Source organism: Nelumbo lutea, chromosome 3 (genome assembly GCF_056320005.1).
Source record: "Nelumbo lutea isolate HS-2025 chromosome 3, American lotus-T2T, whole genome shotgun sequence".
Lineage (NCBI taxonomy): Eukaryota > Viridiplantae > Streptophyta > Magnoliopsida > Proteales > Nelumbonaceae > Nelumbo > Nelumbo lutea.
Window position 1 is genome coordinate 48,440,671 of NC_142686.1, and position 14,639 is coordinate 48,455,309.

General features: G+C 38.1%; 1 protein-coding gene and 1 long non-coding RNA gene across 2 annotated transcripts; both read right to left on the reverse strand.

The window, feature by feature from the left end:
• Positions 1-1,596: 1,596 nt before the first annotated feature.
• On the reverse strand, positions 1,597-2,770 carry LOC148864811 (uncharacterized). Its single transcript, XR_016109512.1, has 2 exons — positions 2,639-2,770; positions 1,597-2,535 (listed from the first exon to the last, which is right to left on the reverse strand). It is a non-coding gene; the product is annotated as an uncharacterized LOC148864811 (long non-coding RNA).
• A 2,949-nt stretch (positions 2,771-5,719) lies between these two features.
• Positions 5,720-11,320, reverse strand: LOC148864812 (protein LIKE EARLY STARVATION, chloroplastic-like). The gene is given in 5 exon segments (XM_088975566.1): positions 5,720-6,470; positions 7,190-7,386; positions 7,732-8,206; positions 8,208-8,385; positions 10,091-11,320. Coding segments are annotated over 5 exon segments (1,551 nt in total). The 5' UTR covers positions 10,419-11,320; the 3' UTR covers positions 5,720-6,097.
• Between the last annotated feature and the right edge of the window lie 3,319 nt (positions 11,321-14,639).

Here is a 14,639-nt window from a genome sequence, read left to right on the forward strand (position 1 = left end):
AGCTAAGAAAACTGAGTGTAGGTAAGGTTCAGAATTAAAGCACTTCTATTTTGTTTTTTTTTTAATTAATGCATAACCTAGATTACCAAACTCATTACATAATAGTTCAGAGGGAATACAAGCAAACCCACTTTTCCCTTTTCTAGTTAAAGCACAATTGCATCAACAAACTCATCATAATAATTCTTTAACCTGTTTCACAAGCAGACCAAGAAACATTAACAAATCTAAGACCATACACATTCACACCACCTTTAGTTATTCAGGTCCTGTTTGGTTCGCAGGATTAGGGGTCTTGAATCGGAATCGGAATGGGCTATTCTGATTCCAACTGTTTAGTTGAACAGAATCAAAATCTCATTCCCATTCCTGCTGGAAATGCTTTCCCCCGTTTGAGAGAATGGCCATTCTCTGCCCTTTCCTTGGGAATGAAATCCCATTCCTGCTGATTCTAATTCCCATTCCCATTTTTGTCTGAACCAAACAGATTATGGGAATGGACCATTTCGATTCCAATTCCAACTGCAAACCAAACAAATCCTCAGTTTCTATCTGGTTATTCATGAGCATCACTAAATATCAAGTTACACTCCAAGTAAGTGCACACCTCCCTGAAAAAATATCCAAATACCATGCAAAACCAAGCAAAAATATGCATTACACACACAAAACAGTCTTCTGAGTCCATTAGAAATTCGTCATGGTTGCTATTAGTTTTACATTACTTAAGCCTGAAGGTGCATGAAATGTTCTTTCTGTTATCTACCAGGGTTGAGGGTTCATCACCTTTCCTTCAAATATAGTCAATGCCATGACAACATCATATTCCTCTGCATCTGACTTTGATAAAGACATTATTATATTTGACACTTATGACTTTGTAAAAGTTCACTCAGTATTTATGAATTATCTGTTCAATCCAATTGATCAGGAATTTCTAAGTGAATGCTGAAACTGATATGAAATCTTAATGCCAAGCCCAGCAGCCAAAATGGTGCAGCTAGAAGGAAGAGTCACCACTACCATGGAATGAACAGGGTTCTCATTACAAAGAAAATTGGAACAAATGAAGCAATGGCCAGAAACTGGCAAGAAGCAAACGTATATAGGTTATTTTTTTAATAGCCAATATATGCTAGAAACGCGGGATGAAAAGATGAAATTACCTGCGGGGGAGAATTCCCAGGCTGAGTCTTCACTCCTGTCACAGAGCATCCCATGATCAAGCCATGCCGACGGACCCCACGGTACCATCTTGGACCAATCTTTTTCAGTTGAACATCTTTAAATCCAGCCTCTGTGAACCGCTCAATGTATTCTTCCTCCTTTGGGAAGAGCATCCACAAATCTGCAAAAAACCTAGACAATCGAAAGGTTGGATACACAGCCACACAGGGCCAATTATACATGCTTTTCCTCCTGGTTTCAAGACCCTGAACGCTTCTTTGATGCCTCGCTGTGGCTCTCGCCAGTACTCAATACCGAGAAGAATCATACAATAACTATCAGAAAAAAAAAAGTCCCTCCACCTTTCTCTCTCTCAGTTTGTCAGTCATGCATATATACGGGATTTTTCTCTGATAATAACAATCAATCTCAAGAATAGTATCCACTATCCAATCCATATATTGAAAGAGTAAATTTACAGAAAGAAATGAGAAAGAAAGTGGGTAATTACCATCGGATCCGACAGATACATATCTATCGGCACACAGTGGGAAAGGGAAGATCCTCAGCATCACCTTCAATAATCTTGCAGTCCTTCAAGGCTTCCTTCTGCCTGGCCTGGGCGAGCTGATGGGGGCACTGGTCGGGAATGGTGACGTTCTTGGCATCCACATGCTTAACTATACCCAAAGTAGCGAAGCCAGCCCCGCCCCCCACATCCACCACTTTCGTATTCTGATCATTGAGATCAGCAGGCTCCAGGGCGTCGTCCCTCATGTACTCAGTCCAGTGGAGAGGTTTTATGACATGTTCATGGATTATGGAGAGGAATCTATAGAACCAAAACGCCTCCTTCTTGTGTTGTGTGAATCTAGGCTGAGAAGCTGGCCTCGCAAAGATACTGCAACTTGGTGCTAGGTTTCTAGCTCTGGAATTCCTACCACAACTCACCAAACCCATCTTGGGGAAACACTTTCAAGGGAAATAAATGCCTCCTTGTGTTGTGTGAATCTAGGCTGAGAAGCTGGCCTCGCAAAGATACTGCAACTTGGTGCTAGGTTTTCTAGCTCTGGAATTCCTACCACAATTCACCAAACCCATCTTGGGGAAACATTTTCAAGTGAAATCAGAATCCAGAGAGCCCAACCCTTTTGGAGTTATTCCTCTAATGGGTATGAGATTTTCGGCACCATGGAACGTTGAAGAAGCCATTATGTGATCAAAGGAAGGAAACCCACGAAGAACTAGTGGTTTTTACTCTGCAAGTAAAATCTACGTGCACAATCCAGCAATACTTTCTTTCCTTGACGATTGAAGAATAAAGCCAGTGTTCTTTACGCAGAAAAGTTCGTTTACAGGAGTATCTGTCTGGGGTTGCGACGTTTCAACAAATCAGTCTTACTATGTCTCTCTAGACAGGATAAAGATAGACATGGAAAGAATAGAGTGCAGGAAAGGTGAAAAGGCTTACCACAGCAGCGGTTGTGCATGAGAATGGAAAATACAAAAGAGCTAAGCTATAGCCAATATGTGGAAATCCAACGATCGATCGTTTGGAATGTCGTTCACTGCTGGTTAGATGTGAGAGGCCACATGCGAGTGCGTCTGGCGGGAAAAGAACCAGGTTTTTTTACGTGGCGAGGCTAAAATCTACCACCTAACGTCAATCGTATTTGAAAATTTTTGAATTCGAGATTAGATATAATTGATCGATTTAATTATATCTAATCGAATTTGGATATCTTATTCATGTCAAGTAATTAATCGAATTACCTGATTCGTTTCAATAAATATCCAAATTTGATTGATTATTTAATTTTTATATATAGTATATAAAATTTTTAAATCTTTTATATAATATATATATATATAATAATTAAATTATATAAATAATTTATATATTTATATAAATAAAGTATTTATTTTATATATTTATTAATTACTTAAAATAATTAATTAGTCGAATTCATATTGAATCGAATATTTAAATATTTAATCAGATCTGAATTCGAATATTAATTTTCATTATCCATCGGATATCGAATCGAATCTGGATATCAAATTATTTAATTGGATTTAAATTTAGATATTGCATAATTCGATTTGAATTTGATTGGTTTACACCCCTAGCTAGATGGCATGCTATCACAAGGCTAATGTAAACATAGAAATTTCTAAAAAACTATATTGATTATATAAAAGCATTCCATCCGTAAACATACAATAACTGCATCACAAAAGGTTAAGAGGTTCTTAATTCCCAGGATAATAAATAATAGCCTTCTTTCAAGTCCATGAGGAGGGTAAAACTTTGGCTGTTGGGGGCTTGAGAGAGTTTCTGGGTTGGGCACGTTACCATGAGAGTGCACAAATTAGTAATTGCCTTCTGTGTTATTTTGAGTAAAAACAAAAGCATGTTCATGAATTGGTGAACTGCCATGGACCTGCCCTACCCAACCCATGAGGAGGACTCACCATTCTGCTTGGGTTGCGGAAAAGCCTTGAATTTTCCTTGCTTCAGCATAGGACATTCAGATCTTTAGATACTAGAAGTTGAAATGTAAGATCCAACAACAAACATGAATGAGTTATCTACTGATGATGATGACAAGATGAGATTTGTGTATTCGTAGTATTATTGAGAGTTGAAATGCAATAAGAGTCAGCTAGATGCACAAATTGGATTGGTTTTAATATTTATTTATTATGAATTTTTTGATTCCTTGTATCCCATATAAGACGAACAATTATTAAGGACTTTGCAACATAACCCATTTGAACACCCTTAGGCAGAGAGTTAAGTGTTGTGCCAATCCATCTATAAAAAAGAAGACAATTGAACACCACAAACTTCTGCTGGGTTGACACAGATTTGTGCTGCGAACCAAACTACTATGGCATATTGGTGTTCAAAGAATAAGTGTTGCCAAGTTTCCTTTTCAGAACCACGGATTGTGCAATATCTGTCTTGGATCTCAAGAAACCTTAGTTTATCTTTTGTGTTCACACCATGCCACCAAGCCTTCCACATGAAGACTTGGAATATGTGAGGCACTTTGGCCTTTCAAATGATTCTCCATGGAGTAAGTCTTCTTGTGGTCTTTGTAATTATAGAATATGATTAATTGTGTTTTCTCCAAATTTCTTTTGTAAATAGAGGTTCATTAAACTCCCCCATTCTTCTAAAGCCCAAGCCACCCTGGTGTTTAGGTATGCATATTTTTTCGCAAGAGATTGAATGGGTTATTGCTTTGTTAGAGGATCCCTTCCACAAAATTTTCAATTTGGACTTTCTCAATTTTTTTTGTATGTTGGGGATGGCCTATAGGATAGATTTGACTAAAGTAGTGTGCCCCACCTGTGATTATAGTTTGACTTTCCACTGAGCTAATCTAGATGATATTTTTTCCATGATTTCATGATGCGCATCAGTAGACCCAAGGTCAAAGTATTGATACATGCTGATAGGCTGGTATTGGCCTGTATCAGCGCTTTTTTTTAGATTTTATTTATTTATTTTTCAAAATCAGTTTTAAGTGGTCGGTTTAAGGCCCAATTATCCTCTGAACCACTATTTGACTTTATACAACTCTTGGAGGGGCATATCGAAAAGTCATCGGCATGATACATATTGATCAATACGGGCCAATACGTATCAATATTTGAGCCTTGAATGAGCCTATCTTGAAAACACACTCTTGCTCCCAGATATTTTTCTTGTGCTTTCATGTGTTTTATCTGCAGGATTTGGAGCAGAAATTTCTTTTGTTTTTTTCCTATGAACACTACTGCTGAATTGGGTTGGACAGGTTTATTTTTTCCCCAGGTAACTCTTCAAATTTTGCTAATATTTCCTTAACTTTTCTAGCTTGACTTGGTTTTGCCTTACACATGATTAAACAGTCATCTGCAAATAGAATGTGAGATATAGGGTTCCTCTTCTACACAGCTTGAAAGGCTTCAACTCCTTATTTCCCTCATCTACATCAGAAAGACCAAATAGAACTTGCATCCCTATAATGAACAAATATGGGGATAGAGGGTCCCCCTATTTTAGTCCATTTGGCAGCTCAAAAAAATTCTTTTTGGGTTCCATTGATTGTTATTGAGAATTTTGGGGAAGAAATGCAAAACTCCACTAGCTTACACCATTGTTCTAAGAAGACCGTGCCTTGTAACATTTTCAAGATAAAATCTCTTCTCATGCGTGGTCATAAGGAATTCACACTAACCTATCCTTAATAGCTGAAGTTGAAGACTTTAAGTAACCCTTGAACTTGGGAAAATTTCTTGAATTCCTCTTAATATGAGTAAAATCTCAGTCTCCTACTTTTATCAAGTTCAAATAAGCCCCCCACAACATCCCACGGCATATCTACTATCATCGGGAGATGTTCCCAATACACGGCGGGGATGTGCTGTGGGAAACTATCTTGTGGGGGGCTGATTTTAACTCATTTTTATCATAATCAGTGGGATTAATTCATATCTACACGTTTCTGCGAGCAAGTAGAAGTTACGCTGTAGTTAAATGAAGCCAGCAATAAAACACGAATGATAAACTGACTGTACATATAAAAGATTGATCTCAAATAGGTCATTTTGTTTCTTATCTCTCTATGGGGTGGGAGATAAGTTCTGCCTTCTTGCAATCAGACTGCGCTACTGTATTACATATGGCCTTCTGTTACACCAATTGGATGATTTTAAAATTTAACAAAGAACCTTATATTTGATAATTGAGTATAATGTTAAAAAAGGTGATGGTCCGATTGCATGCTGTAGTTGATGAATTAGAACTCCGGGTCTATGAAAACATGGCTGACATATAGCTTAATCTTTCTCAATCAGAAGAAAGAATCACGCCCTTCAGGTTAAGGTAAAAGGAAAAAGGGAAAAACAGTCACCTCCATATATAACTTATCATGGTTCATTGTGTCTTGGGTTTCTGAACTCGCCGTAGCTGCACAGAGTTTTCAAAGCAGTGATCAAAACCATAGTGGGGGTACCTCTCATACCATGTCGCTTCCTCCACATGTGTATCCCAGTGTTCCCCGCTGCTGCCCTTTCCATACTTGTGTATCCATCCAGAGCCATTATGATGCTCGCCCCATGTGCGGTTCCATCGCTCCTCATTCTTGCCTTCCCACCATGTCTCCCCTTGCTTGATACCATGCCCATTCTGATCAAAGTTCTCATCCCATTTATCACCCCATTTTGTCCACCCATCACCCTTTGAGCGCTCTGCCCATTTGTCTGTGTATTTCATACAGGCACCCTGTCCATCAAATTTCTCACCCCATCTGTCAAGACACAAAATAGAGAAAGAAATAAGAAAATTAACAAGGGAATAAGCGAGTGATGGCTGAAGTACCAGTTGTACCAATCACTGGCGTGTTCACTTCTATTGGGTTACATGGTGCACGCCTTGTTTGTAATACATCTCTACTTCAGGCTGTCCTTTTAGAGTGTTGTTGTAAATAATGATGATATGATGGAATTAATAATTGTTTCAGGCTGGGAAATTGGATGAAGGAGACGCCTGAAGTAGACAGTTAGGATAATGGATTACTTCCAGGTAACCTCATAGGTGGAACCAACAGAATAGTCCCTTCAACCCTGCATGTGTATCAATGTGCATGGAAGGTGGGTTCTTTCTCAAATTTTGAAGTAATGTTCTTTTCATGGTATTAACAATCTTCAAATACATGGAGCAAAACTGGAAGAGACCAACTTTTCCTTGCACTTGTAAAAGGGAAATCATAAATAGGAGGTTAAAGATCCTCTATCGGACTGAGTTTTTGACTTTGATTATTTCTTATGTCTAAGAGTCCACCATCAATCTGTAGGAAGGCTTTGATCTGGTTGCAGTCTTTTTTTTTTTTTTTTTTAAGTTTCTTTTATAGTTATATCTTCATTCCTAAAATGACTAGAAATATTTGAAAAGTTCATATTGTTCTGGGAAGATGAACATTTTGGCAAGTCAAATCCAATTAGGAGAGGAGGTAAATGAAACTATTACCTCTCATGCCAAACATGAGCATGGCCGACCTCTAGGGGTGTTTTTGGATCAATACAACACCACTTGTGGGCCCACTTTTCTGTTTGGCCAGAGGCATTGTAATGTTCCCACCACTTCTCTTGCCACTCATTCCCTTTTCCATTCTTTGCCCACTTGTTTGCAGTTTTCTCAATATGTACAATCCCACTTGTAAAATCCTGCAAAAATCAAACCAACAGTTGGCTTGCTATAATGTATTCTACCACAGACAAATATGCACAAAAATGATCTGAAATATGACCAAGAATATTTAGATGCTGATCTCTATATGAAAATTGGCCAGCAGCCCAGCATCAAGAACCAAAGGATTGGGACTAGGACACAGTCAAGTCGTACAACATAAGAGGGATTTATGGAAGTTATATGATGAACATTTTGTCTGGTAACAGCTGAACTGGAATATACAGTCAAGAAATAGCTCATGCATCCTGAGTATTCTCATCTTATTGTAAAAGGGGGAGCATGCGTACTAAATGAAGTTCTAGCATTAAACTTCCACTAACCTGCCACATTGATTCTTTCCAGTATTCACACCATACATTTCCTGCTGCATCACGTCCTGATTTTTCTGAACCAAGCTCTTTATAGTCAAACTGGTCAGCAGCCTCCCAGAACTTCTCTTCCCACTCAACACCTTCATCAGCACTAACTCCTCTTGTTAGTGTCCACTTGCAAACTACCCCATCAGGTCGTCTCTCTATACCCATTTCCTTCCACCACCTTGAACCATCTGGATTAACTCCATTAGAAGATGCTTCATTGACCTTGCTGAAAGCATCTGCTGCTTCTATCTCATATGTTGAAAATAGTGCACCAAGTTCCTTCTCCTTTTCAAAGGAAGACATATCTGAACTGGAATTAGAAGCATCCACCTTTTCAACTTCAATGAGTGACTGAAAGGGTGGGAGAGGTGGAATATGGTTGTTTTCAAAAAAGGAACTCTCAAAGGGAATTGAGAGAAAGTCGACAAATGGTTCTCTCCATCAGTGAGTTGAATGAATTTGAATATGAAGTAGGCTTTCTTATTGGCTGCAAATTACCACCATACTCAAAACTTCTATTAATATCCTGAGGAGGTATCCAAGACCAAAAATCTGGACCAGGTGTTCCAAATGAAGTTCCTGACTGAGGTACAAATAAATCCACCTCCTGTGCACCTGGCAACATTCAGAGATCCAAGACAAGCTATACTCAGAAAAGAAGATTGGTAGTATGGTTATAGGAAAAGCAATAGTCATAATGTAAGGTTTAAATCTTTACCCAAGTTTAGAAATGCATTTACACAAGCATCATGGCAAACCATGATCAGAGAAACTAAGAAACAATTTCTTCAAATATTAAAGGAATAGTTATAACAGTTGAAGATATGGAAAGCTTTCTGACTAATTCCAATATTGGCATCCAACAATCAAATTTGATATCTTGTATCTCCTACAAATAAATTCAACTTAGCAGAACTAACAGCTTCTAGGCTGACAAAATTCAGATAACAGAATCCATCAAGTTAAGAATCAAATCAAACAAATCTAGAAGGATATCAACAATTCTATTTTGTGAAGTTAAAATTTGCTTTAGAAGATGACAAATTTCTTTTGTAAATAACAAGGTATACAGGAAGAACTAATAATAAAAGTAGTTCAATTTTCAATTTCCAGTTTGCCTTTCTAGCTCCATATTGTTATCCTTGACATTAGCCCCTTTATAATTGTTTACATCATAAAATTGGAGGGCTTTGAGGAAAAGATGGTGCATTTAAAAATCACTAGATGTTGGCGTCCACCAATGAGCAACCTTCTGTCCATTGGTTTTCTTTATCCCAAACAAAATACTCAACTAGTAACCTAATCATCTAACACCATTAGGTATTTTTTTTCTACCACACCTTTAATACCAATTTGATCAATTTTTTATTGTTGAAATTTTAATACCATGTATTTTATTTGTCTGCCTCCATCCAACTTCAAGATTTCTGTTCTCTTGACTCAATTCATTTGACCTATGAAGGTTCTAAGAAAGGATCTCTATGTCATCAACATTGTTGCTATAAGAATCCTATTAATCTCTGAATTGGATTTAACCTCTGAGATCTAATAGAGATTATTATTAACCACCATGTATATGTGTGTCATGGGACCATTTTTTTTTTGTGGCCTTTTATGCCAAAATCAGCATTTAAACGCATACCATGCTAGGAATGGCAACATCCCCTCTACATTCCTCCTAACAGGCCAATTGATCAAGGACTTTGTTTCTCAAGGTATAAAAATTCTTTTTTTTCCTACATCCTTTTAACATTATTTTAAGACTAGTTTCTTCTATAAAGTTTAGTCTGGAGGTTCTTCCTTATTCTTAAGATGCTCTTTCTAGCGAGATATTTAATCCAAAGTTGATGTCAGCTAGCAAAATTGTGGAAAATTGCAGAACATGATTGCTGAAGATGATGACAGCAAATTTAGAAGTCTTTAACACTAGGAAGTTCTATAAGTAGCACTCCAAAAAAGTTAATAACCCCATTCGGTCAAATTTGCAGAAATATAGGCATAATGGCATAAATTCCTCTTCCAACTTAAGTAATCTGGGTTGGCATGGCTTCAGCTCTTCCACAGAGAAGTCAACAAAAGATTATTGACATTTACAGATTTAAATTAAAAAAAAAAGTGAAAACTAATACACAAATACTCCTCCTTTATCTAGTCCATTTCCAGTGCATAGTTTCTATTTTAGAACATAAGAATTCAAATAAGCAGTAATGATGGTAGGACAAATGTGCCAAGAATAACAACTCCGACTTGCATAAATACTTAAAATGTTAAACTCAATGAAAACTCGCAAAACAATCACAAAATCATGAAAAATAATTACCTCCATCTGGATTCCCCTTCATCTCCATTGCTCCATAACTCCTATCAAGCCTTGGCGAGCTTGAATGAATTGAAGAAGTTTCCTTTTTCAGTGGAGGGCTCTCCTTAAGAAGAGCTTGAGCAGCTGCAATTGCCGCCGCAGCGCGGTCAATGACCTGCATTCGCTGAACACGGTCTCTCTCTTCCTTGGGAACCTCGAGGATCTTCTTGAACTGATTGGTCTTGCTCTCCAGTGCGTCCGGACTGTCATAACCTTCGGGGTGAATTCTGGCAGCAGAAGAATTCTCGACCATCTTCTGAAACTTAAGGGCCTTCCTTTCGCGATCCATGGCCTTCTTCTACATATCGAGGTATGAATCTCCTCTATTGGAAGCCCTAATTTCTGATCCTTCTTTCCTAAGTCTTCTTTCAGTTCCTCTCGCTCCTTGCTCCAGTGGAGCTGCTTTGAGAAAAAAATGTAGCATTCTCTTGTGAAGCGGAGAAGGAAGGAAAGGAACGCGTAGTTTAGTTGGGTGAGCACTATAATGAGCCGCCGCCATGATGCCAGATTAATCTGAGTGAAGGATTTCTTGCTTTCTGCAGAGGCCAAATGAGAGAGAGAGAGAGAGAGAGAGAGAGAGAGAGAGAGAGAGAGAGAGAGAGAGAGAGAGAGAGAGAGAGAGAGAGTGAGCTTAGGAGGGTAAAGTTGCTGGCAGTGAGCGTTGGGGGAGTCAGTGTGTGTAAAGAAGACTTGGTTGCGATGGTGTTGGAAAGCAGGGCAGTGGGGGGGTTCTTCAGACTTCAGATTTGTTCTTCCAACGGATTTTACCTGTTTTTCAATGGCAATATCTCTGATGCCGGAAAGATATGATACGAAAGAAATTTGGCCAATTAGAATCTCCCGTGATTTTTTAATGAAGAGCAAGTGATTGATTAAAAGTTTTATGATGCGCGTTGATTAGTTACAAGTTTTTGAGTATCATAATCGAACTGGTTTTTTATAATGAAGAACAACGGAACTTTTTGACAGATGGCATTCAGATTTTTGAGGAGACGTAAGGCGGTGAAGGTCAGAGAACTTTTTTGTTTTTTCCAAAGAAAGGAAAACTTAGATGAGGTTAGGAGATATGAGTGAGTTATAGTGTAACTTAAATTAAATTGGCCCTTACATCATAAATAAGCAGAAGTATGGGCCACTCGGTTATATTGTCTATGTATATGTTCAAAAAATATAAAACAAAAGGAGGATATTAAGTCTTTTGTGATGATTCTTATGCAGTTGGTCGATTCATTGAACAGTTTTGCCAGTCTTCGCCATATTTACCAAATCTTCGTTATCAGAGTAAACCAAAAGATGAGAGATGTCGTGATCCTTCTGCCATGGCGAGTGAGGTGGCTGATGACGAACCTTTGTCTTGCATTATCATGAAGTGGATCGTAAGAGCCATCTATAAAAAGAATGTGTATGTTAGGTGAGAGAGGAGTCTGGCTGAATGAACTAGAAAGTAGCTGTGTTGGAGATTCCTCATATTGGAACTGAAAGACTGAGTTTGCCAGCTCTCCACATTTTCAAATATCTTTTTATTTCTGGCTTTCCAGATATGATAACACAAAATGCTGAAGCGGCTTAACCTATTCAAAGCTTGCTGCTTGCCGTGGTGAGTAGTTAAGATGAGGAATCACTTTGTTAAATTCTTATGCATGGGCTGTATAGGCATGGTAGATGGGTTTAGCCCAATTTGAGCTTCACACCAAACTGATCTAGCAAATGAGCACTGAAAGAAGAGGTGATGGACGGATTCTTCCCGAGCTTTGCAAAGGGGATAAAGTCTATCCAATTCACTTAGCCAAGCAATACATTTATTCTTAGTTAATATTCCTTCCCATACTAACTTCCAGAGAAATAGTTGGAACCTATATGGAATCTTGAGTTTCCATACGAGTTTCCAGTCAAAGAATGTGGTAGATGAGGAGTGCCCATGAGAGACAAAGAGTTTGTGGCCTGATTTAATGGAATAGGATCCCGAGGAATTGCCTTTCCAAATCAGAGTGTCATGCATCATATTTGTTTCTATTGTAATATTTAGAATGTGAGCTATGGTTGATGATGTCCCGAGAACCATCAGAACCGAGGAGGTCGGCTACCAATAGGTTATTGATATCTGACTGAGTCATCGATTCTTTCAACTGGGGTAAGTGTCCAGGGATTGGAGACTGCCCTTATAAAATTACCATCTTGGACAACCCATAGCAAATTATTTTGCAACTGATCTAGAAATTTGATTGCTTGATGCCGCCATTTGGAACTTCGATGGCCTTTCTTGGTTGCAAATAATGAAGTGTGGGGGAAGTATTTGGATTTGATTTGACAATTCCAAATACTTGAGGTGGCTGTTAGCAGTATCCATATTTGTTTGCTAAACATTGTTTTATTCATGGTGTTTATTGTTCTGAAACCCAATCCCCCTTGATTTTTTGGCCGACAAATTTTGTCCCAAGATATTGAATGTCTGGTGGCTTTGGCTAAGTTCCCCCACCAAAATGTTCTTATGATTTTCTTTATCTTAGCAGATGATGTTTGAGGGATAATTTCCATGGCCAGTGTAAACTGGTATGGCTTGCAATACCGACTGTATTAGGGTGGTTCTCCCTGCCTGAGAAAGGAGTTTTGAGTTCCAAGAGGTGGCTCTCGATGAGACCTTCTCGAAGACATCTTTATGGGATGTGCAGCTATTGGAATCAATTTGGGTACGAACAACATAGCTCTATTCAATGGATGAGTGAGAACTTCCATATCCAATATAAACAAATATGGGGAAATGGGGTCACCTTGTCTTAGACCCCTTTTCAGAGAGAAATGATCATGAAATTCTCCAACTATTTTGATAGAGAATGAGGTACGTGATGTAATAGATTGCCCCATTTTTCTAGGAAGTCCATCATTCTAAGCACGTGGAATAAAAAAAACCAACCCATGCGATCAAATGCTTTGGACATGCCCAATTTGATTGCCATGTATTTCTTGCCTCTTGACTGAGATTTCATCTTATGTAATATTTCCTTCACTAGCAGGATATTATCTGAGATTTGTCTTCCCTTCAAGAATCCAGATTGATTAGGAAATAACAAACCTTGCAAGAGAGGCTGTTGACGCAGTACCATCCATTTGGTAATAATTTTATATAACACATTGCACAAGTTGATAGGCCTCAAAAACTAAATTTGTATTATTTATTTCTTTTGGGAGAAATTTTGTTTCGTAGAACCTCCTCACCATAGAATAGATGTCTTATCCAACTAAGTGCCAGAAATGCTGAAAGAAAATTGGGGTAAAACCATCCTGGGAGCTTTATGGGGGTTAAACTGTTTAACAACTAATGATATCTCTTCAAAGGATGGGGAGGGGGGGGGGGTTGAAAGAGAGTCCATATGCTGGTGTAAGAGGGTGGGGAGGTTTAAGCCATTTAGCCTGTTAGGATCAAAATCTTCTGATTGGCCTCCCACTTTAATTATAGCTTCTTTGAATGTGGAAGCCCTATTTGAGGTTCAGGAACCACCCAAGCATTTTAACCGGTCAATATTATTCTTTGAATTCTTGAAGTTGACCATATGATGAAAGAACTTTGTGTTTTTGTCCCCATCTTTTAGCCATAACTCCCTTGATTCGATTCTCCACAGGTACTCCTTAAGCAGCCAAAAGTTGAATTGGTCTTTGAGAGAAAGGAGTTCTTGTTGCTCTTTAGTTGATAAGACTCTCATTTGTAAATTTGATATTTTATAGACTTTCTGAATGTGATTTTGTATTTGACCAAATTGAGTTTTATTCCAATGTCTGAGAACAAGTTTGCATGATTTTAGTTTGGAAATAATTTGGTGAGCAGGTGAACCGGTAAAGGTCAGAGAACTAAGAATGTGGCAAGAGGCCATTGGCCACCGGCCTTGCTTGGTTATAAAGCTCCTTTTTTTTTGTAAATATATTAAATGAGATAGGGCATAAAATGACAATCTTGCCATTACATGTCCCTTCATCAAATATGCTTACCCTTACGTGGTTGCTAATTTTTGTTCTGGAATATTATTTAATTTCATCCTCACTTGTTTGGCATTTTTTTTAATTTATTATGAATTTTCAAAGGGAAAATTCTACTATATTTTAGGGGTAGTCTTTAGGAGAAATTTATTAAAATACCCTTATGGTTTAGGTAATTAACTAAGTGTACCCTTATTGTTTGAAAATTGACTGATGCTACCCTACTGTTTTTGACAATTGACTAATCCTTCTTACTAATTAGTGTGCATCAACGGAGATATGAAAAACACTATTTTACCTTCATTGTATATTACTCGGATCTCTCCATCTCCCTCTCATTTTCTTTGCAGGAACTGCCAGAACATCAGAACTATAGATAGGACAACAGAAACACTCCAATTAACAACTTTCACACAATTCTCAAATTCCCATTTCCGCCTCCCGAGTCTCTCTTAATTCCCTCTCCTTCTTCCGTTATCTTCTAACTTTATCCCCATCTAGTCGGGTTGATATCTTAGCATCTAGTTTGCCTCCAACTTCA